The sequence below is a fragment of the Arachis ipaensis genome, chromosome B05 (genome assembly GCF_000816755.2).
Source record: "Arachis ipaensis cultivar K30076 chromosome B05, Araip1.1, whole genome shotgun sequence".
NCBI classification, from domain to species: Eukaryota; Viridiplantae; Streptophyta; class Magnoliopsida; order Fabales; family Fabaceae; genus Arachis; species Arachis ipaensis.
The window spans coordinates 5,286,309-5,309,422 of NC_029789.2; the positions used below are offsets into that span (position 1 = coordinate 5,286,309).

General features: G+C 40.6%; 2 protein-coding genes across 3 annotated transcripts in view; one reads left to right on the forward strand and one right to left on the reverse strand.

Moving 5' to 3' along the window:
* The window catches only part of LOC107642624 (putative cytochrome c oxidase subunit 6b-like), a 21,979-nt gene extending 5,785 nt beyond the window's left edge, over positions 1–16,194 (reverse strand). Inside the window, exons 1-2 of the mRNA XM_016346032.2 lie at positions 15,971–16,194; positions 15,740–15,816 (exon numbers count right to left, since the gene is read on the reverse strand). Coding sequence (XP_016201518.1) covers positions 15,740–15,816; positions 15,971–16,141 — 248 coding nt within the window. The 5' untranslated portion in view covers positions 16,142–16,194. The remainder of the gene's footprint in view (positions 1–15,739; positions 15,817–15,970) is intronic.
* On the forward strand, positions 8,391–9,267 carry LOC110271711 (serine/threonine-protein phosphatase 7 long form homolog). 2 transcript variants are annotated; one of them, XM_021122895.1, is made up of 3 exons: positions 8,391–8,578; positions 8,696–8,783; positions 8,876–9,267. In XM_021122895.1, exons 1-3 carry the CDS (start codon positions 8,445–8,447, stop codon positions 9,110–9,112), a joined length of 459 nt encoding a protein of 152 aa, XP_020978554.1. In that variant the 5' UTR covers positions 8,391–8,444; the 3' UTR covers positions 9,113–9,267. The 2 variants fall into 2 exon arrangements, with proteins under 2 accessions (XP_020978554.1, XP_020978555.1); XM_021122896.1 differs by having other exon boundaries at positions 8,392–8,578; positions 8,915–9,267.

Below are 23,114 nucleotides of genomic sequence, written 5' to 3' on the forward strand. Positions count from 1 at the left end.
TATTATTATTTTTATGTTAATATCTAATTATATTTTTATATACATATAGAAAAAAATATTATTTTTAAATAACAAGGATAAAAATTAATTATTTCTATTCGTGCAACAGACTTAACACCTAATTATTTCTATTTGTACAACAAACTTAACACCTAATCAAAAGTATACAAATTAAATCATTTCAAATTTTAGATATCGACTATTAAAATTAATTATTAGCAATAAATTAAACTATTTCACATGAAAATAATAACTAAAAATCTTATTATTTAATTTTTCATCTACAGAAATCCTGATCTTCTAGCCGACGAAGACTTTTATCCCATATAATCTTTTTGTAAAAGCAGTTTGATTCTATAAATCTTATGTGTCATAATCTATAATGTGAGGACAAAACCGACATAATTTTAAAAAAATTATATTCTCGTAATATAATTATAGATTAAAATACTAGTATACATGTGCTAAATAGAATTAAAATTAATTCGATTTACATAAAATTATTTAGACTTGTAACGAAAATTAAAATAGGACATTAAAATAATTTTAAAATTAAAATAGTTTATTAATGTGTTTTACCCCCAAAACTGTAAAAAAAAAAAAAAAACTTTTAATGATGACAAACACTACCATGATATTGAGGTAAACAATGAAAATACTAAACAATATGAACAATAAATATATTGGATGTTCATTTTATTAGGTGTACGAATATTTATTCTAATATTAAGATTTAGGTGGGTAGTTTAAAGGTGTAGTATGTTTTAATTTAGGGCAAAAAACCATAATAAGCCAATGTCAGGTCGAATTTACGTATATAAGCCAAAATCAAAATCGTTTCAGTAATGAGCCAAAGCATATATTAATATAAATCGAACCAGAGTGGTTCGAACTACATTCAGTAATAATTCGAACCAAAGCAGTTCGAATTACAAATACAGAGATCTAAATAAATCGAACCAAGCTGGTTCGAACTAGCAACGCACGTAATTCGAACCAAGCTGGTTCGAATTATGGAGAGAGAAGCTGCACCAAGTAATTCGAACCAAACTGGTTCGAATTATAGAGAGAGAAGCTGCACCGAGTAATTCGAACCAGGCTGGTTCGAATTACACAACCCCTAATTCGATGAAGGCTGGTTCGAATTAGTGGGCGACAGAGCAGTATATATATCGTTGTAAACGTGAGTTGCTCTCATTAGAGGGTGTAAGATGGCTAGTGAGGAGAGTTTTGTTGTTTTGGTTCACCACAGAGGATCCATTAAGAGGAAAACTCGTTCCGGTGTGAAGTTCACAGATAAGGATCCTCTCTGTATTGTCGTGAGTCCTACGACGAGCTATGATGACCTTGTTAGATCTGTGCTGATGAAGCTTGGTCTGGAAGGTGCGAAGCGGGTTAAGAAGTTTTTCTATCGCATTCCAATCATGGTCCTCCAGGATACCGTGAAGTATGATTGTTTCACGATTGGTAGTGATGAGGACTTGCAAGTCATGTTTCTTTGTCGGCGGCAGTTTCTGGAGGTGAGGACACCAGAATTGTTGGCAAAGCTGGTTGATGTGGTATCCAACTCAGGGGGTTCGAACCGGAATACCACCACTTTAGCCACGGCAGTCGGTTCTAGTTCCAGGCCTGCCGTTGCTTCTTCCTCCGTCCCTGTGTACGAGCCAGCGGTCCAACCTGTCGCCTCCCCGTCTTTTGCTGTGGATCTGAATGACAGAGTAGGCAATGAGGTAGGATCATTTGATATTCTGCCGAACGCTTTAGAAGGCGTTGCACCGCTTGGCGTTGGAGACGGATTGTTGGGTGATGCAGAGGATGATGACGTCGAGCCGGATATGATTGATGGTGACAGCGGCGATCATATTGGAGCGAGTGAGCCTGCATTGGCGGTAGGTGGTTCTAGCTCAGGCACACAGCAGTATCCACCACATTTTTTCTCTTTGGACTTGGATGCCATGAGGCAGGAGGGGGTTTCTGGGCACTCTGTTGGATTCGGAGCTAGAGATGCGGAAGGGACTACTGGTCTGACAGAGTTCCAGGTTGGTCAGCAATTTCAGGATAAAGATGAGGCCCTGTTAAGTGTGAAGACTTACAGCATCCGGCGAGGGGTACAGTACAAGGTAGTGGAGTCTGATTATCGCCGGTATGTGGGCAAGTGTTCTGAGTTTGGAAATGGGTGCACATGGTTGATTCGACTGAGTCTCCGGCAGCGCAAGGACATTTGGGAGGTCAAACGGTACAATGGACCTCACACTTGCCTTGCCACCTCCATCTCGAGTGACCACAGGAGTTTGGATTATCATGTGATATCGGCGTTCATTATGCCAATGGTTAGGGCTGATGCATCCGTCAGCATCAAGGTGCTCGTAAATGCCACGGCAGCACACTTTGGGTTTAGGCCGACTTACAGGAGGGTCTAGATGGCGAAGCAGAAGGCAATTGCCCTCATCTACGGTGACTGAGATGAGTCATACAACGAGCTCCCCAGGTGGGTGTTGGGAGTCCAGTTGACGATGCCTGGTACTGTTGCAGCCATACAGACAAGCCCCGTTCGAGTTGGTGGACAAGTAGACGAGTCTCAAGCTTATTTTCACAGACTTTTCTGGACGTTTCCACCGTGCATCGAGGCATTCCGTCATTGCAAGCCGCTAGTTAGCATTGACGGCACCCATCTGTACGGCAAGTACGGGGGAACGTTGCTCATCGCGATTGCACAGGACGGAAACTCCAACATTCTACCTGTTGCATTCGCACTAGTAGAGGGTGAGAATGCAGAGTCTTCGACATTCTTTCTCTCCCACCTTCGACAGCACGTGACACCGCAGCCGGGTCTACTGGTTATATCGGACAGGTACAACGGCATCAAGGCTGCGCTTGAGGCTCCTGACGGAGGTTGGTTACCTCCATCTGCATACCGTGCATTCTGCATTCGACACGTAGCGGCTAATTTTGCCCTTGCCTACAAGGGAAAAGATGCACGGAGGCTTCTAGTGAATGCCGCGTATGCCAAGACCGAGGTCGAGTTTGATTACTGGTTTGATATTTTGCGGTCTGAAGACCCGGCGATGTGTGAGTGGGCGAACCGGATTGATTATTCCTTGTGGACTCAGCATCGTGATGAGGGGCGGAGATTCGGTCACATGACGACGAATATCTCCGAGTGTGTGAACTCAATCCTCAAGGGTGTCAGAAACCTCCCTGTATGCTCCCTGGTGAAGGCAACATATGGAAGGCTTGCGGAACTCTTTGTTCGCAAGGGGAGAGAGGCTGAGGCCCAGATGGGAACCGGACAACAATTCAGTCAGCACTTGGTGAAGTGTATTGAGGCCAACTTGAAGATGGCCAGGTGCTTCACGGTGACTTTGTATGACCGGGATAACTCCGAGATCACCGTAGCAGAGACCACTCCGACTGGTTCTTTCTCATTGGGTAGCTACAGAGTATCGCTTGCCTCTCGGACATGTGACTGCGGGTACTTCCAGGCGCTTCATTTCCCGTGTCATTACGCACTTGCTTGTTGTGCCTACTCACGGGTTACCTGGACCTCTTATGTTCACAGCGTGTATCGGATTAGTTCGGTATTCAGTGTGTATCGGATGGGATTCACACCTCCGATCCCAGAGGGTTTCTGGCCACCATACGACGGGTCCACTGTGATACCGGACCCCTGACAAGAGGCGTGCGAGAGAGGGTCGTCCGAGGTCCACTAGGATACGGACGAATATGGACGAGGCATATCCGAACCGGCCAAAGAGGTGTGGTCTCTGTCGCCAACCCGGACACACACGTCGAAGTTGCCCACAGCTAGCTGGATCGTCTCACACAGGGGGCCATTAGTCGCCATGTTCTTAGTCTTGGTACTTAATTTTTTTAAGTTTCGCGTTTCGATGTTTTATTTAAGCACTCATGTAATTTATTGAGCTTTGTGCGTTGTATTGTGGATGCTGCGTTAACTATTGGACCTCTTATGTTTCACTTTGAGTCTTTCTGTAAGTTTGGTGAATGCAAATTTTAATAAATAAATCTACATATTACATTGTTATCTAATGCGATGACTATGATAGTCAATGATTTAACCAACAAACACCCGTTTTCAGAGTGCAACAACATGAACAAACAAAAAAAATTAAGTTGGATAAAATAACAACAAAACTACACACGGCCACCATACATGAATGAAAATGAAAATCCAACATACATGATACATGAATCATCTAAACAGATGCGAGCCCGTAATGCAACGACGGGATACCCATGTCCTATGGCCTCTGCGGATAAGCGGCTCCTCGTCCTCGATCTCATCCTCCTCCTCATCCGGGGCAGGCTATGCAGGTGGCGTAGAATGGACGGGTGCCGCAGACGGCCCGGCAAATGAATGCGATGCAGCGGTGTAGGCGGATGGTGGTGTACCTCCCAACGCAAAATGGTCAGCAACAGATGTCGTAGGAGGCTCGTTGAGATCAACATCTAAAGGTGCCTGTGTGCCGGAACTCTGACCATGCCTCCGGGCAGACACGTCCTCCTACATGATGACAGTAATCTCGTCTAGAAAGTGTGAACCCCCGAAGTCCGCATCAAGCGTATCTGCGGCAAGAAAGTCTGCCCACTGTGATCCCGGACTAACCCATGGGGTACTCTCCTGAAGAGCCTAGTCATGGCCTGGTACACCAACGAAGTAATCTCCAAAAAGCCCCACTCCAAGTCCAGCGTCACCAGTGTCAGCCCCGTCACCCATACCTGACCCATACCACTCACCTCCATGACCGCCATCATGGGTACTACCACCAGCAACTGCAACAGCCCCTGCACCATCCCCCCCCCCCACGGGCCCATGCTGATCGTCGTCATCGTCGTCATGGTCAGGACCGGGGTGGTCCGCCGCAGCACGCCCTCTTTGTCTCCCTCCCTGTCGTCGTCCGCCTCCAGCGGGACCGGCATCATCATCCTCCTGCATAGCCTGATCAAGCCACCTCTAGTCACGCTGGTTACGTCGTGTCCCCACACGAGCTCTCCGCTCAACCCGATGTCGGTCCGGCACGTCCTCAACAGGATCCATGTCAGGAACTCTACCAGCACCCCGCTGTGAGGCCTCAACTGGAATAGGAACGGCTCTCAGAACCCCCAAGTGCATCTCCGGAGACAGAAACCTCTTTCCATGCTGACTCCACCACTCGAGGAACTCATGCGACGGTCCAGGGTCGGCAACAACATCGAACCTCAGCACGGTCTCCGCACGAGAGTCCCAATAGAGATGCCACTTCTGTAAATGGTACGGAAACCATCGATCACCGCCTCTGCCGTCCTTCGACTTCAGAAAGTCGATGCTCAGGGTGGGATTCGGACGTGGCTGCACCCTTCCGAACTGTGGAAGAACCCTATCTATCTGATGCCACTCTATGACGGTAAAGTAGATCAGCGACGTCACAGACCACCACAACGCCATATGCCGAGGCTCCAAAACCTCTGGATGCACAACCTGAAGTACGTCGGGGCTGCTGTACGGTATATAGATAAACTGCACGGAGAACTCTCCATTGTCAGGGCAACTCATGGACCCAACTCATAAAGTGTGGTTAAATAAAGAAACTTATTAAGTAGCGTACTCACCTCCCTGTCCTGTAACCGGTCTATTCGCAGCCTCCACATCTGCACTCTAGGACCCTTCTTGCTACCGGAAGGGTTGTAACCTGACCACCTGCATCATACATGTGTCTTATGGCTACTTAAATGTGGGCTTAGGGTTTGTAATACATTATTAATGAACATGGAGTTATGCATATTAGATTGAAATAGAGAAGGCTGAGTAGAGTACCTCGAGGCCAATGGCCAGCTGAACGTCTCATACCCTGCAGGCATAAATCGAGAAAATCGCCAGAAGATCCAAGACTGAAGTAGCTGAAGTGGGCCCGCTAACTTGACCACATGTCTGTTCGCCACTCGGCACATGCACCGGTACAACCATGCCAGTACTGCAGAACCCCAGCTGTAGGTACCCATCTCCTCTAGCCTAGCTACGTAGGGAAGCCATCTGATGTGAATGCGGTTGCCGGACTTGTCCGCAAACAGCTGCGTACCCAACAACATGATGATGTACGCACGGACATATCACCGCACAGTCTCGTCATCGGCTCCCTCGGGGCACTCACCAAAAGTCTCCTAAAACCAGCTGCAGTTCACTGCGTACTTCTGAACCTGGCTGGGAGAAGGAACCACTCCAAGCAACTCCTCGAACCACACCCAGGCTGGACGGCCACCCTGGATGTATATCTGGAATTCTGATAGGCAGCCGTTTATGTAACGCCTGTCCACTGGCCAACCCAACTGGTATGCCACATCCTGAAGTGTGATCGTGCACTCTCTGAACGGCATATGAAACGTGTGCGTCTCCGGACGCCATCGCTCGATGAATGCACTGACAAGGGCCTCATCTAACCGGAACCATCTATCGTTCAGCCTTGCAAGATGGTATAGTCCGGCCATCTGCAAGTACGGAACGTATCTGTCATCGAGTCGCATGCCCTGCTGCCGCCGCATGCTCCTGATGCATCGCTGAGGCTGCGCATGACATGCACCGCATTGTTAGCATTAAACAACTAACAATAAACCACCAACCAACGTAAAACAGCTAGCATTAAACAACTAACATAAACCACCAACAAAAACTAACTAAATAAACCACCAACTAAACCACCATCTAACCCGCATCCTAAACGTCTCAACTAAACCACCAGCAATACCACTACGCTTTACCGCTAATATAAACCGCCACTAAAACCAAATGCAAAACCACTAAGTCACATATACCGCTAGAACAAGTTATTTCTGTACTAACCTCGTCGTTGATGACCCCGGCTATATGAGCAACTCCGTCCAAGCGATATAACCGTGCCGGATCGTCCCCCATCAGCAGAGTATTCCGTTAAGGTCTTCGTCGGAGAGAATCTGGGTCGTTTTCTCTGGGATTTGGTGGGGTAGGAGAAATGAAGAATGGTTCGAATGAGGCTGATTCGAACTCCTTATATAGCCGAATATTGAGTAATTCGAACCAGGGTGGTTCGAATTACTAATGGAGCAACGAGAAGGGTAATTCGAACCAGGTTGGTTCGAATTACATGGTTAGCTATCGTTGGTATAATTCGAACTAGCCTTGTTCGAATTATGTGTAATATAAGTTCGAACCACATCGGTTCAAATTACGTTCAACGTTTTCTCATCCTAATTCGAACTATGTTGGTTCGATTTACTAAGAAATGTAGTTCAAACCAGGCTGGTTCGAATTACCCTTCTCGTTGCTCCATTAGTAATTCGAACCACCCTGGTTCGAATTACTCAAGATTCGGCTATATAAGGAGTTTGAATCAGCCTCATTCGAACCACTCTTCATTTCACCTACCCCACCAAATCCTAGAGAAAACGACCCAGATTCTCTCCGACGAAGACCTGAACGGAATACTCTACTGATGGGAGACGATCCGGCACAGTTATATCGCTTGGACGGAGTTGCTCATATAACCGGGATCATCAACGACGAGGTTAGTACAGAAATAACTTCGTGCTAGCGGTATATGTGACTAGTAGTTTTGCATTTGGTTTTAGTGGCGATTTATGTTAGCGGTAAAGCGTAGTGGTATTGCTGGTGGTTTAGTTGAGAGATTTAGGATGCGGGTTAGATGGTGGTTTAGTTGGTGGTTTATTTAGTTAGTTTCTGTTGGTAGTTTATGTTAGTGGTTTATATTAGTGGTTTACGTTAGTTGTTTAATGCTAGCTGTTTTACGTTAGTTGGTGGTTTATTGTTAGTTGTTTAATGCTAACAATGCGGTGCATGTCATGCGCAGCCTCAGCGATGCATCAGGAGCATGCGGCGGCAGCAGGGCATGCGACTCGATGACAGATACGTTCCGTACTTGCAGATGGCCGGACTATACCATCTTGCAAGGCTGAATGATAGATGGTTCCGGTTAGACGAAGCCCTTGTCAGTGCATTCGTCGAGCGATGACGTCCGGAGACGCACACGTTTCATATGCCGTTCGGAGAGTGCACGATCACACTTCAGGACGTGGCATACCAGTTGGGTTTGCCAGTGGACGGGCGTTACGTGAGCGGTTGCCTATCAGAATTCCAGATATACATCCAGGGTGGCCGTCCAGCCTGGGTGTGGTTCGAGGAATTGCTTGGAGTGGTTCCTCCTCCCAGCCAGGTTCAGAAGTACGCAGTGAACTGCAGCTGGTTCCAGGAGACTTTTGGTGAGTACCCCGAAGGAGCCGATGACGAGACTGTGCGGCGATATGCCGATGCGTACATCATGATGTTGTTGGGTACGCAGCTGTTTGTGGACAAGTCCGGCAACCACATTTACATCAGATGGCTTCCCTACATAGCTAGGCTGGAGGAGATAGGTACCTACAGCTGGGGTTCTGTAGCACTGGCATGGTTGTACCGGTGCATGGGCCGAGTGGCGAACAGACATGTGGTCAAGTTAGCGAGCCCACTTCAGCTACTTCAGTCTTGGATCTTCTGGCGATTTCCTCGGTTTAGGCCTGCCGGGTATGAGACGTTCAGCTGGCCATTGGCCTCGAGGTACTCTACTCAGCCTTCTCTATTTCAATCTAATATGCATAACTCCATGTTCATTAATAATGTATTACAAACCCTAAGCACACATTTAAGTAGCCATAAGACACATGTTTGATGTAGGTGGTCAGGTTACAACCCTTCCGGTAGCGAGAAGGGTCCTAGAGTGCAGATGTGGAGGCTGCGGATAGACCGGTTACAGGACAGGGAGGTGAGTATGCTACTTAATAAGTTTCTTTATTTAACCACACTTTATGAGTTGGGTCCATGAGTTGCCCTGACAATGGAGAGTTCTCCGTGCAGTTTATCTGGATGCCGTACAGCAGCCTCGACGTACTTCAGGTTGTGCATCCAGAGGTTTTGGAGCCTCGGCATATGGCGTTGTGGCGGTCTGTGACGTCGCTGATCTACTTTGCCGTCATAGAGTGGCATCAGATAGATAGGGTTCTTCCACAGTTCGGAAGGGTGCAGCCACGTCCGAATCCCGCCCTGAACATCGACTTTCTGATGTGGAAGGACGGCAGAGGCGGTGATCGATGATTCCCGTACCATTTGCAGAAGTGGCATCTCTATTGGGACTCTCGTGTGGAGACCGTGCTGAGGTTCGATGTTGTTGCCGACCCTGGACCGTCGCATGAGTTCCTCGAGTGGTGGAGTCAGCATGGAAAGAGGTTTCTGTCTCCGGAAATGCACTTGGGGATCCGAGAGCCGTTCCTATTCCAGTTGAGGCCTCACAGCGAGGTGCTGGTAGAGTTCCTGACATGGATCCTGTTGAGGACGTGCCGGACTGACGTCGGATTGAACGGAGAGCTCGTGTGGGGACACGACATAGCCAGCGTGACTGGAGGTGGCTTGATCAGGCTATGCAGGAGGATGATGATGCCGGTCCCGCTGGAGGCGGACGACGATAGGGAGGGAGACAGAGAGGGCGTGCTGCGGCGGACCACCCCGGTCCTGACCAATGACAACGATGACGACGATCAGCATGGGCCCGTGGGGGGGGATGGTGCAGTGGCTGTTGCAGTTGCTGGTGGTAGTACCTATGATGGCGGACATGAAGGTAAGTGGTATGGGTCAGGTATGAGTGACGGGGCTGACACTGGTGACGCTGGACTTGGAGCGGGGCCTTTTGGAGATTACTTCGTTGGTGTACCAGGCCATGACCAGGCTCTTCAGGAGAGTACCCCATGGGTTAGTCCAGGATCACAGTGGGCAGACTTTCTTGCCGCAGATACGCTTGATGCAGACTTCGAGGGTTCACACTTTCGAGACGAGATTACTGTCATCATGCAGGAGGACGTGTCTGCCCGGAGGCGTGGTCAGAGTTCTGGTACACAGGCACCTTTAGATGTCGATCTGAACGAGCCTCCTACGACATCTGTTGCTGACCATTTTGCGTTGGGAGGTACACCACCATCCGCCTACACCGCTGCATCACATTCAGTTGTCGGGCTGTCTGCGGCACCCGTCCATTCTACGCCACCTGCACAGCCTGCCCCGGATGAGGAGGAGGATGAGATCGAGGACGAGGAGCCGCTTATCCGCAGAGGTCAAAGGACACGGGTACTCCGTCGTTGCTTTACGAGCTCGCATCTGTTTAGATGATTCATGTATCATGTATGTTGAATTTTCATTTTCATTCATGTATGGTGGCCGTGTGTAGTTTTGTTGTTATTTTAGCCAACTTAATTTTGTTTGTTTGTTCATGTTGTTGCACTCTGAAAACGGGTGTTTGTTGGTTATATCATTGACTATCATAGTCATCGCATTAGATAACAATGTAATATGCAGATTTATTTATTAAAAATTGCATTCACCAAACTTACAGAAAGACTCAAAGTGAAACATAAGAGGTCCAATAGTTAACGCAGCATCCACAATACAACGCACAAAGCTCAATAAATTACATGAGTGCTTAAATAAAACATCGAAACGCGAAACTTAAAAAAATTAAGTACCAAGACTAAGAACATGGCGACTAATGGCCCCCTGTGTGAGACGATCCAGCTAGCTGTGGGCAACTTTGACGTGTGTGTCCGGGTTGGCGACAGAGACCACACCTCTTTGGCCGGTTCAGATCTGCCTCGTCCATATTCGTCCGTATCCTAGTGGACCTCGGATGACCCTCTCTCGCACGCCTCTTGTCAGGGTCCGGTATCACAGTGGGCCCGTCGTATGGTGGCCAGAAACCCTCCGGGATCGGAGGTGTGAATCTCATCCGATACACACTGAATACCGAACTAATCCGATACACGCTGTGAACATAAGAGGTCCAGGTAACCCGTGAGTAGACACAACAAGCAAGTGCGTGCTGACACGGGAAATGAAGCGCCTGGAAGTACCCGCAGTCACATGTCTGAGAGGCAAGCGATACTCTGTAGCTACCCAATGAGAAAGAACCAGTCGGAGTGGTCTCTGTTACGGTGAACTCGGAGTTATCCCGGTCATACAAAGTCACGGTGAAGCACCTGGCCATCTTCAAGTTGGCCTCAATACACTTCACCAAGTGCTGACTGAATTGTTGTCCGGTTCCCATCTGGGCCTCAGCCTCTCTCCCCTTGCGAATAAAGAGTTCCGCAAGCCTTCCATATGTTGCCTTCACCAGGGAGCATACAGGGAGGTTTCTGACACCCTTGAGGATTGAGTTCACACACTCGGAGATATTCGTCGTCATGTTACCGAATCTCCGCCCCTCATCACGATGCTGAGTCCACAAGGAATAATCAATCCGGTTCGCCCACTCACACATCGCCCAGGTCTTCAGACCGCAAAATATCAAACCAGTAATCAAACTCGACCTCGGTCTTGGCATACGCGGCATTCACTAGAAGCCTCCGTGCATCTTTGCCCTTGAAGGTAAGGGCAAAATTAGCCGCTACGTGTCGAATGCTGAATGCACGGTATGCAGATGGAGGTAACCAACCTCCGTCAGGAGCCTCAAGCGCAGCCTTGATGCCGTTGTGCCTGTCCGATATAACCAGTAGACCCAACTGCGGTGTCACGTGCTGTCGAAGGTGGGAGAGAAAGAATGTCCAAGACTCTGCATTCTCACCCTCTACTAGTGCGAATGCAACAGGTAAAATGTTGGAGTTCCCGTCCTGTGCAATCGCGATGAGCAACGTTCCCCCGTACTTGCCGTACAGATGGGTGCCGTCAATGCTAACTAGCGGCTTGCAATGACGGAATGCCTCGATGCACGGTGGAAACATCTAGAAAAGTCTGTGAAAATAAGCTTGAGACTCGTCTACTTGTCCACCAACTCGAACGGGGCTCGTCCGTAGGACTGCAACAGTACCAGACATCGTCAACTGAACTCCCAACACCCACCTGGGGAGCTCGTTGTATGACTTATCCCAGTCACCGTAGATGAGGGCAATTGCCTTCTGCTTCGCCATCTAGACCCTCCTGTAAGTCGGCCTAAACCCAAGGTGTGCTGCCGTGGCATTTAGGAGCACCTTGATGCTGACGGATGCATCAGCCCTAACCATTGGCATAATGAACGCCGATATCACATGATAATCCAAACTCCTGTGGTCATTCGAGATGGAGGTGGCAAGGCAAGTGTGAGGTCCATTGTACCGTTTGACCTCCCAAATGCCCTTGCGCTGCCGGAGACTCAGTCGAATCAACCATGTGCACTCATTCCCAAACTCAGAACACTTGCCCACATACCGGCGATAATCAAACTCTACTACCTTGTACTGTACCCCTCGCCGGATGCTGTAAGTCTTCACACTTAACAGGGCCTCATCTTTATCCTGAAATTGCTGACCAACCTGGAACTCTGTCAGACCAGTAGTCCCTTCCGCATCTCTAGCTCCGAATCCAACAGAGTTTCCAGAAACCCCCTCCTGCCTCATGGCATCCAAGTCCAAAGAGAAAAAATGTGGTGGATACTGCTGTGTGCCAGAGCTAGAACCACCTACCGCCAATGCAGGCTCACTCGCTCCAATATGATCGCCGCTGTCATCATCAATCATATCCGGCTCGACGTCATCATCCTCTGCATCACCCAACAATCCGTCTCCAACGCCAAGCGGTGCAACGCCTTCTAAAGCGTTCGACAGAATATCAAATGATCCTACCTCGTTGCCTACTCTGTCATTCAGATCCACAGCAAAAGACGGGGAGGCGACAGGTTGGACCGCTGGCTCGTACACAGGGACGGAAGAAGAAGCAACGGCAGGCCTGGAACTAGAACCGGCTGCCGTGGCTAAAGTGGTGGTATTCCGGTTCGAACCCCCTGAGCTGGATACCACATCAACCAGCTTTGCCAACAATTCTGGTGTCCTCACCTCCGAAAACTGCCGCCGACAAAAAAACATAACTTGCAAGTCCTCATCACTACCAATCGTGAAACAATCATACTTCACGGTATCCTGGAGGACCGTGATTGGAATGCGATAGAAAAACTTCTTAACCCGCTTCGCACCTTCCAGACCAAGCTTCATCAGCACAGATCTAACAAGGTCATCATAGCTCGTCGTAAGACTCACGACAATACAGATAAGATCCTTATCTGTGAACTTTACACCAGAACGAATTTTCCTCTTAATGGATCCTCTGTAGTGAACCAAAACAACAAAACTCTCCTCACTAGCCATCTTACACCCTCTAATGAGAGCAACTCACGTTTACAACGATATATATACTGCTTTGTCTCCCACTAATTCGAACCAGCCTTCATCGAATTAGGGGTTGTGTAATTCAAACCAGCCTGGTTCGAATTACTCGGTGCAGCTTCTCTCTCTATAATTCGAACCAGTTTGGTTTGAATTACTTGGTGCAGCTTCTCTCTCTCCATAATTCGAACCAACTTGATTCGAATTACGTGCGTTGCTAGTTCGAACCAGCTTGGTTCGATTTATTTAGATCTCTATATTTGTAATTCGAACTGTTTTGGTTCGAATTATTACTGAATGCAATTCGAACCACTCTGGTTCGATTTATATTAATATATGCTTTGGTTCATTACTGAAACGATTTTGATTTTAGCTTATATACGTAAATTCGACCTGACATTGGCTTATTATGGTTTTTTGCCCTCAAAAAAATTATTGGTTACCTATCATAACCCTTATTAAAATCACCAACGGTAAAACATCGTCCTTTGTAGTCCTATTAAAATCACCAACGGTAAAACATCACGGTAAAACATCGTCCTTTGTAGTCCTATTAAAATCACCAACGGTAAAACATCGTCCTTTGTATAAGACTACGCGTCTGCAATTTGGTTTCAAACTGTATTTATTGAAGGGAAGTTCTACGGTGCTTATCACACAAATAAGCATGCTATATTGATCTTAGGTGTCAGTCACGTAATTTTTTTAAAATAAAAAAAAAATTAAATTAAAGAAAAATGTTTTAAGAATGTCAGTTAGACATACATGACGTCAACTTGTAAAATTTTTAATTTGAGACCAAATTTTTTTAAATGAAAAAGAAAAAATATTAAATTATAACAAAAAATTTCAAATTCTAAAATATGTCTCCTAAAGAAACTAACTATTACGTCTATATGCAGAATTTTTTCAATAAAAAAATTATTTATTACATTATTTTAATAATTTTATCATATTAAAATAACTTTTAATGAATTTTATTTTATTTTAATTAAAATAATAATGTATCATAATAATACAAATTCTGGAAATATTTTTTTAAATAAATAAATTAAATATTTTATTTATTAAAATATTTAATTTATTTATTTAAAAAAATATTTCCAGAATTTGTATTATTATGATACATTATTATTTTAATTAAAATAATAATGTATCATAATAATACAAATTCTGGAAATATTTTTTTAAATAAATAAATTAAATATTTTAATAAATATTAAGTTAATATATATTTTATAAATAAAATTATTTTAATTTCAATTTTTACTCAAATATAACGAATAATTTATCCTATTTTTTATTTTATAATGGAGCCATAAATGCATCAATTCCAATAAGATTGAAATGTTACAGATTGACGTGATATATGATTGTAACGTACTTATAATAGAACGTTTTCTTTTAATTTAATTTTTTTCATTTTAAAAACAAAATTGCTTTCAATCCTCACTGATTGACACGTAAGGTCAGTATATCATACTTATTTTTGCTGTAAGCACCATAGAATTCTCCTTTATTGAAAGTCTTCTTTTATATTATTTATGTCTTGTTATATTATTTATGTCTTGTTCTGTTCATCTTAAATAATTAAAAAAAAAAACCTAAATTGATATGTGAATATTTCATTTGGTTTGATGAGTCGAAAATAAATATAGAGATAAAACAATTTTAGATGCTAATTTATTGTAACATTTATTTTCTGAAAGACAAAATGTTGTTTTGAGTCAGGAGATGGATTCAGATGATATAACTGTGAGATTGACGATGAATCAACTAGGATGAGAGCTGAAATTAGTGACTTTAAAAAATTAATAATTAAGTTATAGATAAAAATAGTTATTTGAAATTTTACTAAAAATTGATACTCTTCTATCTTTTAAAAAAATGATGCTCTATCTTTTAATAACAATATTTTGTTGATTTTAAAATAAATAAAATTGTTATTTTTCACCTAAGATACCCTATACAATGATAATGTTAAAAAATGCTAACTCACCGTTTTAATGACCTATATACTAAACTTTAACGAAAACAACAGATTAATTTTGTCTGGTTAGACATCTTTAATATGTAAATTGGAATTTTAATTTTATTATGTGCACAAAAATCTTTCTGTGTCCATCTACCCATTTACTCTTTTAGTTAATTTGAAGAAAAATAAAATCACTTAATTATAATGAAAAAGATAATTAATAAGAAAGAAAACTCTTTTTTTTTTTGGTGAACGAAAGAAAACTCTTTTAATTACTTCACCCTTCACCCTTCGTTCTTAAAAAAAATTAACGGTAAACCCAATACTTTATAAATAATAAGTAAAAAATATATAGAACCAAAAAAATCAAGTATGATTCTTCACCCTCTATTTCTTTTGGTCGCTAATTTAAAACCATCTAATTTAGAAAAAAAAAAAAAAACATCCTAATGCCTAACATAAAGACTATTTACGTAGAGATTTTAGATTCACACAAAGATATTTAACTGACTTTTAACTGTACCCTTTTAGTTTCCTAGCATTGTTGTAATAATTATCATCTCCACTTACCTGTGATATTCCACATACTTTACGTAACAGTGCCGCGTTTGGTAATCCGTGGTTGCTACTTTGGCACCATTTTCATCCTGTTTCATTAGGGCATCAAAATCAGCGGGCAAGGTTAATTAACATCCACTTTGTCTTGCAAGAAACTCAGGTTTTCATGAGTTTTGCCATGCAAACTAATTCATCATAATAAGGTAGGTAAGATAAATATATATAGCATTAAAATGTAGTTACCTGGTTGCTTCTCTTAGCGTCGATGTAACCCGTGGAAGAAGGAGGAGGAGGTGGAGAAACGGTGCCGAATTCGTGAGGGGGCCTCGGAGCTTGCTCGCCACGCGCCACTTTGCTCACGTCCCTAGCCCTCATCTTATCATGCGGATCCAACGGTGTTCCTGCCGTCGACATTAACGATTCTTTATTTCTGTATATGCCTTTGCAACTGCGTTTGTTTTTCTTTGTTTTTTGGTTTAATTTGTAGGTGAATGAATGGGTGTTGATAGAGTAGTGTAGTAATGCCACGCTGCAAGACACCTAGCTTTCGGCGTTACAAGTGTCACCGTTCTGAAGCACATCAACGTCTCTTTTTTTATTCCTTCTCACTTCCTTTGGAGAAAGATACTAGATAGTATGGAAAAAGATAATAAAGCATTTTTTGGCAATAGGAAACACTATGAATAGTTGAATTTCCTGGATCCGATCCAATAAATTAATGGGCTAGTACCTACGAGTTTGCACTGTGCTGTCAATAATATTATTTAATTTATATTTAAGAGTATAATAAAGATGTTAAAACCGATTTGAACCGAATTAAATTGATCAACCAAATAAAAAAAATTGAAAATCGAAAACATATTTTGCTATTTTTATTGTGGTTCGGTTCGGTTTTTAATTCTGACAATAAAAATTTCAATCAAATCGAATCGAATCGATATGTTAAAAAAATCCTAAAAAATTAACCCCATACTCCAAATGTAACCTAGCCGCTCTCTTTGCTCAGTCTCTCTTTGCATTGGAGTCTCGAGGTCGGTGGCGAACCCACCTTCTTGCAGCACCTTCCAACGCTGGCGAAACCCTCCTCCCACCACCTCGCAGCGCTGCTAAAACCTTTCTCCCAGCACCGCCGAACCTTTCCTCCCAAGACCTCCTTGCGGACAGCACCACCCAACCCCAGCCAGCACCACCCTCGCGGTCGTCGACACTACACCACCAAACACCATCCAGTAGCCAGCAGTGCACCACCTCCCGGCACCACCCACAGCACCGTTTCTGGCCACCTGCAGCACCACCCACTCACCAAGAGCCATCCAGCCACCGATTTAAGTTAGATATAGAGCCCGAGCCACCGAGTCAGGTATGTAATTTGACTAATTTTTGTTCAATAATCATTGGTTCATTGTTACTGGTTGTTGGTATTGTTTACTTTATTTGTTGTTCGGTGTTCATTCACTACCAGAAATACGGGCGTTACCAACGAAAAGATACCCACGAACGAAAAACAGTGACAAATCTATATGATTGTGGTAACCATTTGCAACGTTTTGCATCTCCGTGGCCAAATTTTGTGGAGCTTTTCGACGGTTTTATTTGTTTGTGGCCAAATTGAGATGAATTCTCTCGATTACCACAGACCCAATGATCACCGTAACGAAATCGAACGATTTTCACTTCTAAATTCCACACTTAATTTGGTGTTTCTCTCTGTCCCTCTCAAAATATTTTTATGCAGTTTATACTTTTTACAAATTTAAACTCTAATCTAAGGTAAATTCGATTTATCAGGGTGCAGGCTTTTTCAATTTCCCAATTGTTGGTTTCTTCTCCCTCCTTCCGAGAGTGTTGCCATGAAAAATTAATAAAGTATGCTAATAATTTAATTTTGGGTTAATAATTAAATTCGTCCCTGAAAGATTACTCATTCTTCAAATTAGTTCTTAAAAATTTTTTTTAGTCATATTAGTCCTTGAAAGATAAAACATAAGTCAAATTGGTTCTTCCGTTAGTTAGATGATGGCATGTCACGTTAAGTACCACGTGGCATGATGACGTGGTAGGTTAATGCCACGTGTCACAAAATGATTGGTTGACATGTCACTTGACATGTAAAAAAGTTACTTATAATAAAAATAGTCCCTGAAAGTCTAGACGTAAGTCATTTTCATCCCTAAAATTTTAAAAATTAATCAAATTAGTCCTTATATAATTTTTTTAATTTTTTTCATAATATTAAATTTAAAATATTTTTTGATAGTACTATTTTTAACATTATTTTTTAGACCTTAATAAACAAAATTCTCTTTACATAAAATAATAAAAATAATTAAATTATTATAAATTTATTTTGTCATTTGTATTTTAAAATTTTATATTTTTAAATTATAAACTTTTTATAGTGAAATTTTTTTATTTAAACAATTAAAATTAATAATGTAAAAAATATTTCAAACTTAATATTATGAACAAAAAATAAAAAAATTATATAAGGACTAATTTGATTAATTTTTAAAATTTTAGGGATGAATATGACTTACATTTAGACTTTCAGGGACTATTTTAATTATAAATAACTATTTTATATGTCAAGTAATACGTGGCGTGTTAGGTGTCACTGACTTGACACGTCAACCAATCATCTTATGACACGTGACGTTAACTTACCACGTCATCATCTAACTAGCGGAAGAACTAATTTAACTTACATTTTATTTTTTAAGGACTAAAATGACTAAAAAAATTTTTTGAGGAATAATTTAAAAAATAAATGACCTTTCAAGAACGAATTTAACTATTAACCTATTTGATTTTAGATGTTGTTAATAATGTACGATTTTCTTACTTTATATGATTTTTAAACCCTATCATCTCTCTGAATCATGTGTTTTTTTAAAATTAGTCAAATCAGCTCATTTTCCTTTTTTGATTTAACAATAATTTTTTAGTGTGGTTGTTGTGGAAACTCTATTCTTGAAAAGGTTGAATGGTAAAACGCATTGATTTCATTTGCTATAAACAATATATATATACACTATGATCTAAGGGTGAAGTTTCTATATCTAATTAACTCTAACTGAATACATGTACAGCATATGTGATGCCAACTAAGCTAAAACTAACTCCAACTAACTTCTTATTAACTTAATTTGTCTTCTAGCTAACCTTCACTTTGATTCCTTATAATCACAGTTATGTTCCTTACTTGTATAAAAAGCATATGATAGTGTAACTAAAGAGACTAAATCATATACATATAATTTCACTATTTATATTTTGTAGTTGTCACATTTTTTTGTTCGTGTTTTTTCTAGTCAAATGTAATTTCGGGTGCCAATTCTACCGTATATATTAATTTAGAGGCTTTAGTGATGAAATAAAAAGATTCAGTTGAAAATGAATGTTAAAATTATAAAAAGAGTATTAAAAGAATACAAAAAAAAAGTATATATTTATCTTTGATAAAATAATTCTAACTAATTTTAGAAAGTAAAAAATACTAACGATGATTAATTAGAATAATAACTAATTTAATTACTCACTACTTACTTACTCACTATTAATTTATGGCAACATTAATCAACAGAGTCCTAATTTTTAAAATTCAAAATATTAGTTTTATACCTACATTTTATTATTCTATCTATTTATTATCATTTTTATTAATTTAATAAAAAAATAAATTAAAATTAACTTCATGGAAGTTCATTTTTTAACTATATACACAATTTTTATTCTTTTTCAATTCAAAAGTATCAAATTCTTAAGATTAAGTTTATCTATTTTAATTTTTACTGATGCATTTTTTTAATGAAATATAGTTTAAAGTTATAAATTTTACAATTTGATATTTTTTATCAAAATTAAATTTTACTCTAAATTAAAAATTATAGTTAATTAACTAAATAAATTTCAAATTAACGTCTATAATAAGATAAATGACATTTTTAGCGACAATGTTAAGCTTAACCTTTATTTAGTAGCCCACTCACCCAATTTTAACAATAATTCCCTCACACTATTCTTTTTTCCCAAATTTCTGTCTGTTAGCTTCTGCAATTGATTCAAGTTTGATAACATGCAGCCAACCCTTTCACTAATAACATTCTCTTTAGTTTTTCCAAATCGTAATTTCTTCGCTCCTGCATTCAGATCAAGCCAGCTAACCCGCTCAATCCGTTCCTATTTAGGTTCTAGGTACGATCGGACGTTTTATGGAAGAGCAGAGGACCACGATTTGCCGTTCGAGTCGCCGAATAAGCAAGCAAAATCGGCGGAATCTGATTCTACCAGCAAACCCAATCGCCAAGAAGACTTGAAGGAACCCTAAGTTGCTCCATTGCATCTCCCTCACCGTCACTTTCTCTGTAGGTAGTGCTCTGAATCTTGCCTTTCTCTGTAGGTAGTGCTCTGAACCCAGCCTCTTGTATAGTTTGAATATTAGTGCCTATAGGTTCCTCCGATGGAGTACTCTTCTCAAGAGTATTACTCAATGCATCCGAAGAAGACATTCTATAAATCAAGAAATATAAATCATGAATTAAAATCACATAAATCCAACTCAGATATTTCCATAATACGTTTAACTTAGTTTTAAGACACTTGTTAATAGTATCCAATAGTAAATATAAATATTCACGTTAACTTTTTTTTTATGATAATATTCTCGTTAACTTTAATAGAATAATTTATGTGCAACCTATATAAACTTTTTGTTGTATTAAACTGACAAGTAAAATAATAAATTTCTATATTATGGACCACAACGCCACAAACTAATAGATAAATTGGAAGGTTAATGGAATGTTAGGAAACAGACTAGAGGGAAAAAGTGCAATAATTGATATTGACATTCACGCCATCACCAGGAAAAACCAAAAAAAAGTTACTGACATTTCAATTTCGAATAAGAAACACCGAGGAGATTAATATAAACAACAAAACATCTTACACTATTATCATGTCAAAGTAACAAATCAACATTTTTATTACTCCAAAAAAAATCAACATTTTACAAATAATTTCTATCAAATCTGCATTAATGGAAAGAAAAAATTGTTTTCCATCTGATATGCAAAACGCAAGTGTACTTCTGCAGTTTTATATTGACCTAACTAAGTTGCCATTGGTAAATATTGAATCCAAACATAGAGAACCAAAATTCTTGACCAAAATTGATCACTTGCCAGATCTCATTGACCAAAATTGATTGCCATATCCATACAATAACTATCCTAAAACGAATCTGCTTAGCCAATATTTTCCCCTACTGCTTACGAAATTGTCAATACTCAATAGGGGGACAATAATTCTCATGGATATTCCAAAAGAGATTGGCACCAAAAAACTGATTTCACTATCATTTCCTTTCCATTTTCATATGGCATTTGGGCATATGTATCTGCTAGAGGTTTGTTATGTCCCCCTTGAATTATATGACACAAATCTTTAAGGAGTGTATAAGTAGAGAAGCATAGAAACGAATTGAAGAGTATAATATGGGAATTGGAAAATTTGTTTCATAAACACTGTTGGGTTTAATCTGCTCAGATATTGAAATATAAATTACACAACCAGAAATTCATAGTCGAAAATTCATTAACCTAATCAGAAATTCACAAATTAGTTAACCTAATCAGAAATTTACAAATTCAAAACTCAGAAATCTAGAAATTCAAAACACAGAAACTCAAATTAATTGGAATCTCATTAATTCAGAACACAGAAATTTCTTACCCTAATTCAAAAATCTAATTTCAGAAAAGAGGATGGAAGACCAGCGAAGACCAGGGCTAACATACCTGAACCTGACGGAGAAAATGGGAAGGAAGACCAGCGAAGACCGGGATGCAAAGAGGAAGACCCGCGGCGGTGAGCTCGACTGCCTCGACACCTTCAGTGAGCGAACCGAGCCACTCAAGGGGTCTGGAGTGGGAGGCAGCGATGAGAGACCAGAGGGTGGAAGGCGGCGGGAAACGGTCGGCGGTCGACGATCAGTGGGAAGGAGCCAAGAGGGGCTGAGGGTTTGAGGAGGAGGGGAGAGCAGTTCTTGCTCTCTGTCTCTGAAGCAGGGGAATCAAGAATGTGACGGCTAGGGTTTATTACTCATTAGTATGGTTCACCTATGATGAGTTTGGAAAACTCTAAACTAAATTGATGATGATCAAACATTATTAACAGCAAAATTATTAATCTAATTTTGATTGATATATTAATTAAATTAATTTTGCTGTGCAGATTTTTAATTGGGCCAATAATTACAAGCCCAAGTGTGAATTTTTGCTTAGCATGCTTATAATTTACTGTAGCCTCCACAATAATGCTCTACAACTAAATGAATTACTTAATCAAGTTTAACCAAATTGTTATAACATTTTTTATATTTACGGCCACTTATACGTGATTAACTTTTAAATATAAACAACTTCTTACTTTTAACATAAAATTCTTCTTCTTCTTCTCACTCTTAATGATGCGTCTTTTTTTTTTCTTTTTCTCATCTTTTGTAATCTTTTTATTTTGTTATTGTCGTCACCAACACCACTACCACCGCCAACTCTTTCACCTTCTTTTCTCATTTGAATATCTTTTCCTCCTTCCTTTTCCTCCTCCTCTCCATCATCATATGATGATCATCATCGTTATCTTAATATTTTTATACGTATTATTGTTATTATTATCGTTGTTATTGTTATCGTTATCGTCAAATGTTTATCATATTGTTGACATTGTCTGATCCAAAATTAATTTATATATATTTTTAGTCATGATTCAATCTTGTTTGTGTGATTGTTTTCGATGTGAGTTTGTGTGTCATAATCATTAAATAATTTCGATGCATTTATGAGTTGGTTTCGGTGCATTTCTGAGTTAATTGAGGTGCATTTGGTATCGTTCACTTTGATTTTGTATAATTAGGTCATTGAATGTAATTTTAGTAATTCTGGTGTCTTTTAAGCATATTGATGACATTGGCTGATCCAAAATTAATTTGGATGTGTTTTTGTTCATAATTCAATCTTGTTTGTATGCTTGTTTTGTATAGCATAAGAACCAACAACATCAACCACAAAATTATATATCAACGTAATCACAATAAAATACACAACACTGAAAATAATCATTGTATGAAAAGCAATGTTTTTATAAGAGTAATAGAAAAAAGAAAGAAAGAAGAATAAAAAGAAGGGAAAAAATGCAGCATTAAAGAAGACATTTTTGTGCTTTTGTAACAAAATTTCGGCAACAAAACTAAGAAATTTTGTGTTATTGTTAAGAAATTTCAGTATTATTTTTCTGATAAATTTTGCACAATTTAAAACTCTTTCTCCTCATCTTTTACTGATTCTTCTTCTTTTTTTTCATCTTTTTCTTTTTCGTATTCTTCTTC